This window comes from Caloenas nicobarica, chromosome 17 (genome assembly GCF_036013445.1).
Source record: "Caloenas nicobarica isolate bCalNic1 chromosome 17, bCalNic1.hap1, whole genome shotgun sequence".
Classification (NCBI taxonomy): domain Eukaryota; kingdom Metazoa; phylum Chordata; class Aves; order Columbiformes; family Columbidae; genus Caloenas; species Caloenas nicobarica.
Genome location: NC_088261.1, coordinates 5,562,525 through 5,579,757, shown reverse-complemented (window position 1 = coordinate 5,579,757; position 17,233 = coordinate 5,562,525). Strand labels below are relative to the sequence as shown.

At 42.2% G+C, this 17,233-nt stretch overlaps 1 protein-coding gene across 6 annotated transcripts in view; it reads left to right on the top strand.

The window, feature by feature from the left end:
• Nucleotides 1-17,233, top strand: part of TPST1 (tyrosylprotein sulfotransferase 1) — a 35,614-nt gene that overhangs the window by 9,289 nt on the left and 9,092 nt on the right. For 3 of the 6 annotated variants that reach the window (XR_010607135.1, XM_065647057.1, XM_065647055.1), the window contains exons 1-3: nt 1,563-1,740; nt 7,667-8,610; nt 13,182-13,380. Coding sequence is in view for 2 of the 6 variants with exons in the window: in XM_065647057.1 (XP_065503129.1) it covers nt 7,766-8,610; nt 13,182-13,380 (1,044 nt within the window). In the remaining 4 variants the exon portion in view is untranslated. Of the gene's footprint in view, nt 1-1,562; nt 1,741-7,666; nt 8,611-13,181; nt 13,381-17,233 lie in introns of those variants that run through there. The other 3 variants (XR_010607136.1, XR_010607137.1, XR_010607138.1) reach the window with 2 other exon arrangements.

Here is a 17,233-nt window from a genome sequence, read left to right as displayed (position 1 = left end):
TGGTTCCCATCCTTTTTATACCGAGGACTTGCTGCTGGTGCTGTTCCCAGCCCCGGTGTCCCTGGCCAGCCGAGTCCTCACTGAGCCTGGTGGCACCGAATCAGAGGAGGCTCTCGTTACCTGCCAGCCCCGTGCTGCAGCAGCGACAGCAGAGGGGACGTCCCGGACGCAGGAGGGGTTGGGATGCAGAGAGCTAAGGTCAGGGATGAGCAGGAGCTGTCTGTCGAGCATCACTGCTCAGTGCGGAGGTGGCTTTTCCCAGCCTGAATTTTGGGTTTGCATCATGTTAAATCCCCTTAGCTTATTTTTTTTCTCATTTCACAAGGACCACAGATTTGGGGAATATCCCATAGAATCGTTCTTTTCAATATGACCCTGCAGCACCACTGACATTTCCATGGGGTGTTTGTCTGCATACATTGATGGCAGCTGGGCCAGAGCTCCTGTACGTACAGAAGAAATACATTTTTTGGTTTGATTCAGTCTTTATGCATCACTGCGTTAACAAGTCAAATTCAGCGGTTTTTCCCTGCTCTTTAGGGATAAAAGCTGTCTGTTAGAGCACTGAGAAGGAAGCAGTTGGATGGCCTGAGGTCAGAGGTGCCTTAACCTATAGATGTGAGCCTCCTCATGGATTGAGCTTGTAGTAGCTATACCTCCAGGGAAAAAAGCTGGTGTAAATCATCCTCGGTCCTTGCCTGGTCGCTTCACTCAGCTGTGGGCCAGAGGAGTTGTGAGATGTGCCGGCAGCCGGCTCAGGCTTGAGCTTGTGCTCAGCCTGATGCTGTTCCAGATGTTTCCATAGTTGCACACGTGTTGGACACATGGCTTGCGCTTTGCCACTGCCGCAAAACAGGGGTGTGACACCAGCGGCCACCTGAGCTCTGAGCCAGGCGGCACTACCCACTGTCCTGCACTGCCAGTGCCTCATGCCTATTAAAATGTTTAAATGTAGCTTTTCAAAATTTATCAGACAGTTGCAGTGCTGCACTTAAAACCCATTTTCCCCAGGCAACGGGACTGTGTGTTTTGGATGGTTTCACCTGCAAGACCGACCTCTGAAACTTAAGCCAGTGGGTGGCATTTGGTAAAGAGTTTTCTTGTTAAAATGTTCTTATAGTTCAAGCCTTTTCTTGTTAAAATATTCTTACAGGTCAAGCCTTTACCTTTGTGAGCAATCGTGGCAGGTTCTTCGGGAGTGAGCTGCGATTTAATCCAGATGTTCCCGGCCATTAACATCTGTCTGGCACAGCTGTCCAGACGTCGGCGCACATGGGCTCATCCAGATGCTCACGTGGCAGCCCCCCCCCACCATGCGCGCCCGCCCGCCCCAGCTGTGCGCTCCAGATGTTTCCCGTCAGGCGCGCCGCGCCCGCAGGGGTTAACGGGCCCGGCCCCGCCGCCTGGCCCCGCCCCCTTAGCTGTCAATTTCCAGCGCCTGCCCAACCGCGTCCCGCGACACATCGAGGCCCGCGACCAATCAGGGCGTGGTTGTGATTTCCATGGCAGCCGCAGCCGCGCGGCTGAGGGGAGGTGGCGGCGGCGCAGCCGGTCCCGGTCGCGGTCCCGGTCCCGGTCGCGGTCCCGGTCCCGGTCGCGGTCCCGGTCCCGGTCCCGGTCGCCGCCCACTGCGATGCTGCCCGCGGGGAGCCGCGGCGGAGAACGGGCAGCGGTGCTGCTGCGCGGCTCCAGCCCGGCCCTGGCAGCGGCCGCCGCGGCGCGGGGGCGGTGGCAGCGCAGGTGAGGAGCCGCTTCCCGCCGCGCACCTGAGGCGAAAGGCGGGGCGGGCGGAGCGGGCCCCGGGCCCGGCCGTTCTCCCCCCTCACCGCTCGCACAGCCCCGGCGGCGGCCGTCGCGCTCCGCCCTGCCCCGCCCGGCGCTGGGCCGGCTGCGGTGCTGCCAGAGCCGTTGCCTTTGTCGGCCGGGCTGGGGGGCGGCCGGGGCCTGAGGCGGCTGTCCGGTGCCTGCGCCCCTCAGGCGCCGCCGCGGGCGGAGGGAGCCGGGCCGGGGCGCTCGGTTCTGCGGGGCGCTCGGTTCTGCGGGGCGCTCGGTTCTGCGGGGCGCTCGGTTCTGCGGGCATCGCAGCCGGGAGCGGCCGAGGATGCGCGGCGGGGCCGGCTCGGGGTGCGAGGGGGATCCGAGGCGGGTAAATCCGAAAGTTTCCGTGCGGGCGGGTGGGCTGCCCGGGGCTCCCAGCGCTCCCGCTGGCTCTGGGTTGTGTCGGGGGAACTTGGCCGCGGGGGCTGCCCCGCTGGAAATACCCGCGGTGGAGCAGGGGAGGCCCGTAAAGAGAGTATTTCTATGTGCAAACACAGCGTATAATAGTCATGGTGTGCGTAAGCATTTTAGCAATGGTTTTATAGCAGGAGACTTAATATGTCTCTTAGCTGGAAGTGGTTCTGCTAGTGGTATTGCTGGGAGAAGCGATTTGCGTGTGTTATTCTGAACGTGTCATGCAAATTTTTGTAGGTCTGTATCTTTATAGTGTTATTAAGGAGTTTGATTCTTTGAAGTATGTTGTTGTATAATGGAGTGCTGAAATCTGCCCGTCTAGTGTAGTGGAGGGTTATGAAGAAAGCTCGTTTTTTGGGGGTGGGGGTTTAACTGGTAAAAGGAAAGGGTACAGCTTGTTTCATCTTTTACCTATTGATTGTATGAGGACAATGCATAATCATGAGCACATCTTTTTTTTATTATTATTCATTGTAATGTAATTGTATTAGAAATAGCGGAATTATTACATAGTTGTCTGCAGTGGAATCTTTGGATTCAGCAGTGGTCTATGGCTGTGAAGCATTTACAATTTTACAGAGCTTTACATTTAAAAAAAAAAAAAGCTTCAAGAGATTGCAAATGTGTGAACGACATTCCTATAGTTCCTACAGTGTGAACTGTAAGGGAACATTGTTCACACATCTGCATTCTCTTATGCTAATTTTGTCAAACTTTGTCCTATTATTCTCCTTGTCACACTGCTCTACATAAAGACAGGTGTCACCAGGTCTAGTTGACTGTCTTTCATCCCAGATACTTTCTACCAGGTGACTTACTGCTTATTTCTCTGTGGAGGTGAATTAAAATTGCTCATTCTATTTTATCATCCTTTTTACTGTATAACTAATGGGGGGAGAAATCATAAAAAAAAGAGTTGCAGGGCTTGACAGCCATGATGGCTTAAAAATCTAAAGATGGACTTGGTACTCAAGGCTTCTTGATTTTTATTTCTAGCTTTGCTGAGTATTTTGCTTGGGGTTTGCTTGCTTGTACTGTACTTTGACATTCCTCTTTCTGATTCTGTTGCATGACTGGTAGTAATACGTGATACCTGGTCTGTGGGGAGATCATTAAGCTGATTGTGCAAATGCCACTTTGAAGGCATAAAAATGCTTCCTGAATACTTAAATGATTTTTGGAACAATCTCCTCAGTGAGCCTGTGGCGATTTGAATAGCTTCTTGAAGTGGTATACTGTGAATATTTCAGTCGTGTTCTCTGGTGTTGTGCTATACCATTATCATGTAACTGTTGGCTTTCCTATGCAATCTTTGTGGTGAACAAACCAGTTCATTGAAGGAAAGGTTTTATGGAATTCCTTTATTTAGCTTGTATTTAGGAATGCTGAAAGACTAGCACTGTATGCAAGGACTTCTTACTTGGACTATTTGATTAACTTAATATGGAACTTCCTCTAAGATATATATGGCTTCCAGTTTTCTAAATGTATTTTGTTTTGAAGATGATTCTTGAGGATTCTCATTATCTGCTGCCTTTCCAGTATTTATTTTTACAGGGGAAAAGTGAAGGTGCAAGAAGAGGCAAGGAAGATACTGGCATGGTTGACATTTGCTTCTTTAAGTCCTAGCAGCATTTTATTTTTTCCTTCTATAGTCAAGAGCAGAGAAGAGAGTGACAATGGATAACAGTTCAGAGTTTTTTTCCCATTTAACTTGGCTGCCTTGCCACTGTAAAATGAATTTCCTCTGCAGATGTATATACCACAAGCTTTGGGTGTAGCAGTCAGACTGTGGTTGTGCATCTGAAAGGCAGCATGTCTGAATCTTCTCTTTCTGCTGTCTGTGTTTTGGAGCCTACTGCATAAAGCCTTATGGGGAGTGTCACAGCCCCGGAGACTAAAGGATTGAGTAGACCTAAGGAGGAAAAGAAAATCGTAGGAACATGGTAGGAGGACATGAGGGTAAACTGTAAAAAGAGTGTGAGGGGAAAGACAACTCTTCAGTAGTACGAACTCTTGCATTCTTCCCCTCAGCTCTGTCTTGCTCTGGCTTTCCAGCACAGGTTTTTGAGGAGGAATCCTGATGGCCTCTTAACACAGAGCTGAGTGTGATCCTCCCTCCAGAAGCATTGAGGTCAAACACTGTGATGAACACTTGGGCAGATGCAGGAGCAAGATACACTCCACAAAAATCTCAGCAGTACTACTATACTTGCTTTTCCTAGAAAGAGATCCGGTTATCAGGATCTGAGCCAGAAGTTCAAGAGATGGAAGCAGAGAACAAGCTAATCACTCAAGAATGCTTTAGTATATATGTGGGTTGGTGGTTTTGCTTGTGTGTTGTTTGTTCTGTTTTGTTGTTTGTGGTTTTGTGTTTTTTCTTTTGAGATGGATAATGTCAGTGGTGGTGTCCTGTTAATTTAGCCTTGGAAAAAGCTGCTTGGTTGAACGTGAGAAGGGAGGTGATCACCAGTGTTTTCCAGTTTCCACAGTGAAAGTCTGAGCTCTAGAGCTTATGAGGATTGCTTATTACTGGGTGGTAATGGATCATCTTTTTTTCCTCTGGCAGGGAACAACAAAACCTAAACTGTTCTGACATAAAATACAAATGAATTACTGCCTCTTGACTAAGCTAAAAATCTTCAACATTTTTTGGATGAACTTGAGGAAAAAAGGGCTTGACCTGCTGCATGTAGGGGGAGGGAGAGAGAATTAGTGTGCGCCGAAGGGGGAAACAAAGCGCTCATTTTGCTTTGCAAACATCTTCTTGTGGCTGACTCATAGGTCTGACTTTTCTGGGAATAAAATTCAGTTATGTACACTTCTGCTTAGCTGCATTTTCTTGTACTGAAACGTGTAGATCCTCTCTTTTTTTTTGAGTTACATTTAAATTTTTCTAGTAATTTTAGTTTGTCCTTTGAAAGTGTTGCTGCTAAAGGCCTCTCTCCACCATTGTAGTCACCTTCAACTTCCTCAACTTATGACTGTGTTGTCTGGCGGGGGGAAGGAAGAGGGCTGCATTTGTTTTGGTTTTTTTTCACTGGTTTGGGGGTTTTTCAGTTTTTAGGTTTTTGGTTTTCTATTAGGAGTTGTCTGTGTTTTTAGGGGGAGCGGCAATTTGCTCTCCTCGGGTCACAGAGGTTAAAAATGCCACCATTTTTCAAAGCCCTACTTAAACACTGACAAGGGATTGCTGATTGCCTTGCTGAGATTTTTAAGCGCCATCGATTTACTTACTGTTAACAGCAGAACATTAATGACTTGTAATAATCCTCCAGGTTGACAGATGTGACCCAGAGCACTTCCTCATGTAGAGGAGGGAGCAGGTGGGGTTTGTTTGCGAGCTGCTAGAAGGGCAGGAACTCCCATATGTCATACTTGCCCCAAAGAGCTTTATATGGAACTTCAGGCACAGGAGGGAGTTTGCTGCCTTGTACAACAGATTAGTTTGCTGAGAGATGCTATTTCTGACTGCCCCTCTGTTGGTTTCCTGACATAAAAAGCACTGGTCTTGCCACAGGCTATAGCAGTCGCATGCTCCAGGCAAAAAAAAAAACCCTGTACAGGAGGTGGTAGAACAGCTTAATACTGGTTCTTTATGGTCTTGCAGCCTTTGGCATCTTAGAACTTGCCAAAAACATTACCGCATGAAATGAAAGTCTTTGTGGTTGACTGGTGTAGGTGTTCTTGTCACGTGGGTGGATTTTTGTTTTTGTACGTGAGGGGTCAATACTTACAGCAATTTAGGAAACCTACTCACAGACTGCAGTGCTATTTTCAATTGCAGCTGAAATTGTGCTGAGCGTGAGTCATTACTCTGCTTTACTCAACCTGGGAATCGAGGATTTCAGCCTTCAGGCAACAGGCCTTGTTCTGATTTTTTTTCTTTTTAAGGAAATGAGTTTTGTGGCATTTACTCAAACTGAATAATGTTAGAGATTGTATGAAGTGTAAATATTTGCAGGTCTTGTGTGCTCTGTGGCAAAATACTGTTTCTGTTGTGTTAACTCCTCTCTCAAACAAGTACTGGCTTTTAATTAAATCTTTACTGTATCTAAAGCATTTAAAGAGACTCTGTGCACTATTTGCTAGTTTTAAGTGGAACAGTTTCCTCTTCTCGAATTGGAAGTTAGGTGTGCACGCTGAATCTCTTCAGGAGAGACTTTCTGATTTTTTTTTTTTTTTTTTTTTTTGTGCTATGGGAAGTATTGACTGCGCTATTTTTTTTTTTACCTTTTTGAGCACTGCTCAGATGACCTCTGCTTAAATTTCTGGGACTTTGTTTCTTTTAATGTCCAAATATTGAAGGTACAGTTAAAGCCAGCCCTTCAGCAAGGGAAGAGGTACGTAAATAGAATGAAGCTTGTTATGAAGGATGAATTGATGATCAGAGTGGTGTTCTGGCAAGAGAGTGTGGGAGAGTTCCTTGGCCACTTCATATACGAAGTAGTGAGTTAATCCTTAAGTTATGATTTAAAAAGAAGCGAGTTAATCTTTAAGTTATGATTCCAGTTTAATTTTGGTAACAAAGACCAACGAGCTCAACTTTGAGTGTAGTATTGTGACAAGTGTTGATTGAGATAAGCTTTGTTAGTGTGAAGGGAGGAGCCATTCTCTCACAGCGCTGGCTCTCAGATGCACTGCAAGAGAAAAATACCATGAGGGAGAAAAATACTGTGAGGGACGCCTGTGTGAGGAATTCCCTTCCTGCCTTCTGCTCCTGCTCTGGTGCTAAGTGGGAATTCTGTACTCTGCCTGTCTGGTGGCACAACCTTGTGTCCTGTGAAGGAAATAGAGGATTTCAAGCAAAACAGGAGATAATGTAGTAATGTGAAAATGTGACAATGATCAGGATACTGCTATGGTTTATTCAGCAAGCCAGAGTTATACTAATAGTTAAATTCTCCCATGACTTCTGACGTGATTTGTGGGAGGCGTCTTATTCATTTCTTTTATCTGGGTGACTCTGGCTCAGAGAGATCACTTTTGTGTGTGTGTGTTTTTCTTTTTCTTTTCTGTAAAACCTCGCTTGTTAAGACACCACTGTTCTTTACTAATTGCTTTTTTAAATTTGCAGAGTCCCATATAAATGATGCCTTTGCTTGACCATAAAGTTGAACAGTAGCTATTCAGTGGTGGAATTCTTTCAAATATGTTGTGAAAATGCACCGGAGAACTTCCATGTAAACAGTACTTGTAGTCATGAATCTTGTGATGCTTTTGTGGGCAGACAAAAAGGCTTTTTATTATAATCGTGTCTAGATGATTTAGATGGGATAATTGTATTTACTGGTCTTAATGCAACACCAGGATGTACTAGTTGTATTGAACGCGCTCAGGTATTTCTGTTGTTGATTGATCGTAGTAGTTCTTAACAAAATTCTAATTGTGTGTTTTTTTTTTTTTTTTTTTAAATTTCTTTTCCCCTCACCAGACCTTAATTTATTTTGGACTAGGATTCCCATGGCATGTGAACTAGAAGATAATTTGAAATAGAAGGTCTCTTTAATTTGAAGTGACAGTCTTGATCAAAATGGTTGGAAAACTCAAACAGAACTTGCTATTGGCGTGTCTGGTGATCAGCTCAGTGACAGTGTTTTATTTGGGCCAACACGCTATGGAGTGTCACCATCGAATAGAAGAACGCAGCCAGCCTGCGAGGATGGAGAGTGTGAAAAGCACAGTAAGAACTGCTTCCAATGTAAATGCAAACAAAACCTTTGCTTACAACAAAGACATGCCTTTAATATTTATTGGAGGAGTACCGCGAAGTGGCACTACCTTAATGCGTGCCATGCTTGATGCCCATCCAGATATTCGATGTGGAGAAGAGACAAGGGTAATCCCGCGAATTTTGGCAGTGAAGCAGATGTGGGCGAGATCAAGCAAAGAGAAGATCCGACTGGATGAAGCTGGAGTCACAGATGAGGTTCTGGACTCAGCCATGCAAGCGTTTTTATTGGAAATCATTGTGAAACACGGGGAGCCTGCTCCGTATTTGTGTAACAAAGATCCTTTTGCTTTAAAATCCTTAACTTATCTTGCTAGAATTTTCCCCAATGCCAAATTCCTTCTAATGGTACGGGATGGTCGTGCATCTGTGCATTCGATGATCTCTAGAAAAGTCACAATAGCTGGGTTTGACCTTAACAGCTACAGGGACTGCTTGACCAAGTGGAACCGTGCTATAGAAACGATGTATAACCAGTGTATGGAGGTTGGTTTTGAAAGGTGTATGCTGGTACATTACGAACAACTCGTACTGCATCCTGAAAGATGGATGAGAACTCTCTTAAAGTTTCTTCGCATCCCATGGAACCAAGCAGTGCTGCACCACGAAGAAATGATTGGAAAAGCAGGGGGTGTTTCTCTTTCAAAGTGAGTATTGAACATTCCTGTTTGTATTATTGTAAGAGGTAAAATAGTACACTTTGCTTATAAAAGACTAGTTATAACTTGGTTTCCTGTTTGTAAGTAGGTAATGTTTATGTCTCTGGAAACTGATTTATGATGCAGATTATCTGCAAAGTAAGGATGATTGTTAGCTAACAATTTGCAATGTCAGGTTGCTCGCACCAAACAATTGTCCTGCTAACATGTGTGTATGGAGCATATGAATGAACTTTTAATTAATGGTCAGTCTAAGTTGAATTTGGATGTCTAGTGTCAGCCTTTCTTCCAGTATAGCTTTGCTTTTCCCTGTGCCCTAAAATAAAGCTGGACTGTTTTTATCTAGACTGGTGTTATTCATCCTAGCAAGATCACCCATTTGATTTCAGGAACTTAAGTATTGTCGTCAATGCAAGAATGGCCTTTGAGTTACATTTGCCAGGAACATAGTCTTCCAGGAAACTCGAGATGCTGTTCCAATAAAATAGAGAGCAGAGTTGGCGTGCTTTTCTGTTGGCATGTGCTCCTAAAGGACAAACATTTTGAATAAAATTAACCTTGTAAGCAAATCTCGTACTGTTCTGTCATGCCATCTGTGCACTTGACTTAGCTACTTTCAGAAACCAAAATCCAGCTCTGCTTAGACAACCTACACAGGTATTGTGAAAGGAAAAAAAGGAAAGGTAGTTTGTTCTCCAGTTAAACTACTCTGATTTCTTTGCCATTATTTGCAGCTGAGCTTCTGAGATAGGAAAGCTGGCCAGTCTTTATGGGGGGCAAGGGGTCTGAATATTTGAATCTCTCTTGTTCCTTTTTTTTTTTTTTTTTTTTTTTGCTATAACAGGTATATCTACCAGATTGTCTTCAGTTTCTAAAATATTGATTAAAAAGCCCTATTTATTTCATTGTAAGCTTGAAAGAGGGCAGATTTAGATTAGATATAAGGAAGAAATTCTTCACCATGAGGGTGGTGAGGCACTGGACCAGGCTGCCCAGAGAAGCTGTGGATGCTCCATCCCTGGAGGTGATTCTATGATGACTCTGTGCCAGCAGCTTGTGTGCCCAGTTAAATTCCTTGACTTCTGGTTTTTGACTATTCATCACTGGCCAAGTGCTGCTGAGTAACAGAGACACCTTCCACAGCAAGTGGTGTGGGTTGGGTAGAGACCTGTCAAGCTGCTGAACAGAGTGATTTCATTTTTTTAAAACTACAGTTTTGAGAAATAAAAATTGGGAGATTTTTGTTTATTTAATGCCTAGGAAAGTGACTGTGTGGGTTTTCTAATATATTGTAGGGGAGTATGATTTAAAGCAAATCATAGAGTTATTAGTCAGCAGCTATGAAGAGAACTTAAAACCCAGATAATGGATATAGATTTACAATCTGGAAGTTTTGCATCACCGTTCCAACTGAAGAAACACAGCCACCACCACTGTGTTCTCAGAGCTATCAAGAAGGCATCTCAGCTTTTTTTTTTTTTTTTTCCCGGTATTGTTCGTTAGGAGATTGAAGCCTTCTGATAACATTAACGTGGAGTGGGGTACTGCTTTATGTCTCTGCAAGCTGTATCTGTTCGTTACCTCTATCATGTTACCGCTTCACAGTGGCAGCTGAGCGGGGAGTAAACTTACTTTTACTGATAGAAATAGGCAGTTGCCAAGTTCTGTTAAGTGTCCTGTAAAAATAACCACGCATAATGCCATTTCCAGTAAAATGTTATTACCTTACAGTTTCCAGATTAGTGTTTTTAAAAATTAATGGACCTCTGTGCTATAAAACTTAGTAACCTTATTGAATTCACACAGTTTTGAGTAATATTTCTTGCTGAACCTGGTGGAATGGGCTGCGAGGAATTGAGAGTACTTGTTCATGTCTCTAAAAACTAGGAAAATGGATGGTTGAAAGTAAGATGTGGCTTCAGGGTTATTTTTAACCAAACTTTCAAATTTAAGATAAGAGTATGAAAGTATTCTTGTGACTCTCAATTCAGTCTGTTCAGGGAATTCTTTATGCTTTTATTATCTCTTGACATGATTTGTGAAAGTAGTTTATTTCAGAAGGCTTTGGCAATAGTGGAAAAAGGATGGTTTATTAGTGTTATGTCTGTGGTGTTTATCTAATCAAATACACTTGAAATATATGGGAAGATCTGGTTTTCAGCTGCAAGAGACCTTCGTAATTTGATAATGATTTCAGTGACTCAGTCTTTCGAGGGCTGCAGAAAAAATCAATGAATATGAAGTTCTCTAACTGGGATGTCTGTTTTGTGTATTATATGATACTAATTGAAACTCTTCAGAGGGAGTTTGAGATTCCCCAATTTGAATTTCTGGTACCAGTTAAAACCTCCTGCTCTTGGCATCCCCAGCTCCTTGCCCAGGGCAGGGGGTAGCTGCCCAGAAAAATGACTCTTTAAGAAGATTCTTGTTAGTTCACTGAGAACTTTAGAGATGCAGATGGCCTATTACATTTTGACGACTAAACAAAATACACCTTGCCTTAGCTTCCTCCCACCTGATTCTCCAAAGGAAGGTGCTGACGATAACTTCAGAGGTCATCTAAGGAAATTCCAACTGCTGCTGTCTATTGCAACGTAAGATGCCTGGATGTGTTTTAACTGTTGGAGGGTTTTTTGAAAAGAAATCTGACATGAGTTTATCGTGAAATATTTAAGAACGCTTTGAGAGAGAGATTGCAGTGTCGCTAAAAGATCTTCATAATGATGTTATTACCTGGTAAAGGAAAGCAAATGTTTAAGAATGTATTTTTAACTCATCTGAAATAAATTTTAACTATGTCAAATGAAATCCACAAGAGATGAATGAGGCTCTAGGTCAGTGTAAGGTGTGTTATTTTCAGTCATCTATGGAGTTAAATGGTGTATGCAGGCTGGTTCCCTTCCAGCCGTGAGCTGGCCACCCAGTGGCTTGCAGAATTCTGCAGGCAGAGAGCTGATTCCATTTCTCTCTTATTCCAGACTCAGAAACTCTTATGCAACCGTCTTTTAATAGCAATATTAGATACTAGACAGCCTGTATTTAAGATTCTGACTATGTCTGTTCCCCTGGCTGCTTGGTTTGAGGAAACTGTTGGCTACGTTAGTCTCTTCTCTTGTATTTGCTTAGTAATCCCTGCTTTTTCTGTTGCTCATGCAGTCCTAGCCTCACCGTTGTTCTATTTTACTCAGTATTTTCGCCCCTTATTTTGTTTTTTATCCAGCTCCAAGGATAAATACTGCAAGGGTTTTAAGGATGTGCACTGCAGCATTTGTAGTAGCGGGAAACCTTCTGTGGTTTGAAGTTATTGCCAACGTGGCTGTTCAAGGAATGTATTATGGCTGGACTACATGCTATAACCAGTATTGTTAATATAGCTCTGGCACTTGCCTCCTAACTGAAAACAGCTGTGCTGACCACTGATGCAAAGAAATGTCAACCCTTCTATAGCAATTTTTGTTAGGCTTATTATGAGAATAGCTGTCTAGGCAAAATTACTTCAGAATATACTAATTTTAATACATACCTTTAATTTGATTCTAGTGCATATATAGAAGTATTTGTTGTTAGTCCTATGTTCCATGCAACCAGCTGCTTTTAAAGCTGGAACTGTTCCTGTGGTTTTGCAGTGGAGCCTGGGAGCACTGACTAGGCAGCATTTGCCATATGCACACATAATTAAATTTGCCAAGACTTGGTATGTTCCCTTGTTTTGCTCTGTTTGCTTTTTACGTGTTTCTTTCCTCCTGACTCCAATCTGTCTTCCCCCATACTCTCATATGTTCTTTGGACTGAATTGTTTTACTTTCCACCTTAACTGAAAGGACAGAAAAGGATTTAAACAGAAGACCAAATGTGGTATAGTATATTTTTGAATCTATGCCTAGGAGCAGCTAAATGTTGTTCCCTGCTCATCTCTTGGCATCTATTAGTCACCAGGAAATGGTTCATGCTGAGCTTATTGTTACCAAGAGTAAAATGACAGTGGGGCAAAACATATATCTTAAATGTGCTTTTTCTTCAGGACCAGGTAGCCATATGTGTACTAATTTAGGTCCTAATCGCTGTATAGCACCCATTGTTTTGGGGTTCAAATAAGCTATTAGCCAAGCCTATTACTTGCTTCTTAAAGCATCACCCTTATTTTAAATGGTTGATTCAATTTGCAGTTTTGGTGAAGGGATTTTGGGCTTGGCTGACTCAAAGAGGGAGAGGACTGTAAATCTTATATTTTTCAAACACCTAGTGTTAAATATTTCTTGAGGGTTTTGCTCACCGTGGTTCTACAGACTCATGGCCCTCGTGGTGCTCTGTCCTCTGCCTTGCCATTTGAACTTCTTAAACTCAACTCTTAACAGCTCTTTTCTTGCTAATTTGATGTGAAGTCAGATGCTTATCTACTAATTAGAAGAATCAAAAAGGCAATGCCCAGACATTTTAATTTGCTATACAGACTTGTGATCTCAGGCCAGTAGCCTTCAGGAATCTAAAGGTTTTAATGCTAGTGAAGAAGCAAGTTTTGGTTGGAATGCAAAATATAACCTTTCTTTCTTCCTCCACAGAGTTGAAAGATCTACTGACCAAGTAATCAAACCCGTCAATGTGGAAGCACTGTCAAAGTGGGTTGGGAAGATACCTGCTGATGTTCTGCAAGACATGCCAGTGATTGCACCCATGCTTGCAAAACTGGGCTATGATCCATACGCCAATCCACCAAATTACGGAAAGCCAGATCAAAAAGTTGTGGAAAACACGAGGAGGGTAAGGCATTTTTGTGTGTTTAATTATTGACCAAATGGATGTGAGCTGTAGGGCGGCAGAGTCCTGTGTTTTGTTTGGTATTTTAAAGTCTGTTTCTAATACCTTTTGATACTTAGCAATATGTTTTCTTTGCCATGGGGGGAAGAAGGAAGAATTCGGTTGGAGCTTGAGCACTGAAAGTCTGGCTCCTGCTTTTTGTCTTCAGTTTGGTTCATCGTCCTTTACCCCAGCCCAGGCTCGAGCACTGTTCTTTGGTGTATGCAGCTGAACCTCTTGAGAATCGTCCAGATTGTTGACGAACTAGTTAGTAGTGGGAAGAAGCTAGCTTTCTCACTGGGGCATCAAACTTGATTGATTGAGGTCAGCTTTTTATACATTAGGGTTGGCAGAAGCTCTGCCACAAAATTACACCCCAAATACTTCGTAGAATTTGAAAAGTGACCCATGGAAAATGGCCCAAGGTGATCAAAATGACAGATTTTTCCAATTCTTTGCTGTCCTTTGTAGAACAAATAAAAGATGGAGGAAGGTCTGGTGCTGATTAACCTAAACTTAAGGACTTTAGTCTGAATTTAATGTTGTTGGAATTTGAGTAGTTAGGCTATACAGCTGTTTATCCCTGGAGGTATCCATTGAAAAGCTCATTACCATTGTTTGAAATAAGAATAATTAACTCTTTACTTCTGTTCTTTGGAGAATGTATATTTTATTAAAAGAAGGCGACTTCCTGCTGCAGCAAAGTAATCATTGGAAAAATTGAATTAAACAGTTTAAAAGGACTGTCTTCCACAAGGCCTCCAATATTTAAAAAAAAAGGTTGGTGTGGTGACGGGCTGGATAGTAATGAAAAACAAAATCACTTTTTATGAAGTATCTCAACATTTTTGCATTATTTCTTTTTAGAAGCCCTCCCTGGGAAACTTTCATTACGCAATTGATTGATGTATTAAAGGATGGCAGGTTGACTATTTTAATAGTTATTAGCTCAGCATGGAAAAGGTAACTCACCTTTTCTGGTAGGGGTAGTGGTTTGCATTTTATAGGTTTCCTGGTACTTACTGTTTTAATAGGCTCACAGACTAACTTTTCCGCACTCAACTCAACCCCTTTAGAAAAAATTAAGTGTTCAACAATACTTCATGGAGCCTCAAACGAAATCCTTGTGCACCTACCTGTACATACTATAAAACAGTGACTTGGATCCAAATTTGTATTGTAGTGCAATAACTTAAAGTTGGTTATCACTTACTGATACAATTTAAATAAGTTTTTACAGTATGGTGACCTTTCTGAGCCCTCTACCTGTGCACAGCAAGCTGAGTTGGAGTTGTAAAAACTCTATGGATTTCAGTCGCTTACTGTTGGGTGGCTTCTTGAAATCTATTTCAAATGCCAGAGAGAAATTTAGGCAATAAACAAAGCCACAAGCATACCTTTAAAAAAATAAAGCCTAATTTAAAAGGCTAAAGTGTATTGAGGCTTTTTCACAAGTTTGCTTTGAAGCATAATTTGTTTACTAATGTTAAACACCCTGTGAAAAACTGGAGGTTACTGCTATAATAGCTGATATAAATATTGCAAGTGTATGGAACACTTGTTAATATTTTGACTGTTATTTTAATTTAATAGTTTTACTTACAGCCTAAGATAGCATTTTAATTGTGTGGTTATTTATTGTACCCAGTATACTTTTTCCTAGTCACTTGTTCTTTAACAAAATTACTTTTGTATAGATTAAACGAGGGAAATGTTGTGTATTAAGACTAAAATCCAAAAAAGCAAAAGGAATAAAAATGGCTAATCTTCAAAATTGACAATATTCCTTTTGAAAATGGAGAAACATGAGACTTTCAAAATGTCGTGAGCCCCAAGGAGCCCTTTAAAACGATGGCTCAAATCACCGGGTGTGCGTTTGGGCGGCTCAAATTCCTCTCCAGTCACTTTGCTTTGTTTCCTCCCAGCTGGTTCCCAGCAAATCCCTGCTCAGACCATTGGGTCCTCTGTCCTTCTCTGTGACTATGGAAACATTCATGTCCTGATGGTTTCAAGATTTAAGGCTTCCCAGCTCCCAGAACAGTTTGCTGCTCAGGTTGTGTAATTCTGCAGGCAGGAGGCTCATCACCCTCGCTAGAAGTGCCGGCTGCCCAGCCATCCTGCATTGTCACGATGCTGCCACAGAGCCTGCCCTGAAACCAAGTTCATCTTGAATAATAATAATAGTAATAATATTCTGGTTGGTGATCAGTGGGAGCTGACTCACTTCTGAAAAATGTGTTGTTTTGGTTTTTGCACAGCTTTTTTTTTTTTTTTTTATTTGGGGGTGGGGGACAGATATTTCAAAACGCTACAAGGTGTTTGGGGAAAGGGGGGGAAGGAGAGGGAGTGGAAACTGTTAGTTTTGCCCATCAGGGATAGCATATGCAGTCCTGTGGGTTTCCCCTTCTCTTCCATGAACCTATGCTATTAATAATTTATCTTTTGCTGCTACAGCTTGGAGAAGAGGGCATTTATTATGGAAAAAAAAAAAATCATCTAGATTTTTCCAGCCTTTAGGGACTGGCATGTGACAAGTTAAGTGTGTCATTTCACACTCTTAGCTGGTGAATTTGTAAATGACTGCAGCACTACTTTTGTTCTTACTTTCTTTTAAAATTTATTCACCTACAATAGTCTTTCACAGAGTTTTGTGCTGGGTATATTGTTGGAAATGAAGCTGTCCAAATAAAATCTATCCAAAGTTACTCCTCAGTACATAATAATATATATAAATCTTGCATGTAACCATTTATTGCTTCACTTTATTTGGAAGCTGTTCTATTTTATTTATATTTGTGGCCTCTGAGAACTTCAAACCAAGCACCAGACTTGAATTTTGTTCATTGAAAACTGATAAAGTTTAGACTACTGAAGCTGAACTGTATTGTGTTAGCAGAGTAACCCCTTAGAGTGACCAACTTGAAATACTGTTGAATTATCTGACACTTGTTATTCCGATAGCGTCGGAGTTTCTTAGTCTATTTAAAATGGCATGAGCTTGCACGTCAGATGAAGGAACTTGCCCCTGTCTGGCAAACAGAAAGCAATAGGAAAGGGGAAGGATTGATTATTATTTTTTTTCCTGGTGTGGTTTTTGAGGAGGGGAGTGTTTCCGTTTTGGGGTGGCTATGTAATGCTGGCTTAAATTGCTTGTGGAAGCTGCAACAACAGGGTGGAAGCCCAACACCACTGAAATTCCTGGCAGGGGAGATTCTGGCTCCACCTAAAGATGGAATAACACTGTGTCATGTAGCTCATTGCTATCAGATATGTTAAAAAACAAACAAATGAGTTATTCTTACAAAGAGTTCTTGTTTTGTATGATTAAAAGCAAAACATACTTAAAGCTAGATATCCTCTTTTGAATGCAGAGAGGTCAGCATTTTATGATTAGAAGTCTGTGCGTTGCTCAGGTGTAGAAGATAATTTTAAAAGATTCCAAACTAAACTTGTGTTCATCTCCAGGTACTATGTGGTGGTGTGAAATAAGACATCTCTGACAGTACCTGCACTGGTAGAGTACAAATCTAACACAAATAGATTTTTCAGATGTTTTCAATAACAGCCATTAACTTTTTGTTTTATCTTTTTTATGTTAGGCCTGACAATATTATCTTTTATAACACATTATCTTGTCTGTCTTAAGGAATGTGGACAGAGATAAGGTCCGAGTAGAGTTGCACTATTCAGCACATATCTGAGTATGACCCTCTCAAGGGGTAACCTTGAGTTATTCAGTGACTGCAGAATTGTGCTGTCTTGTGTTTTTCTTAGAACTCTGTTCCTGATCTGTTCATTTCATTATAATGATTGCAAG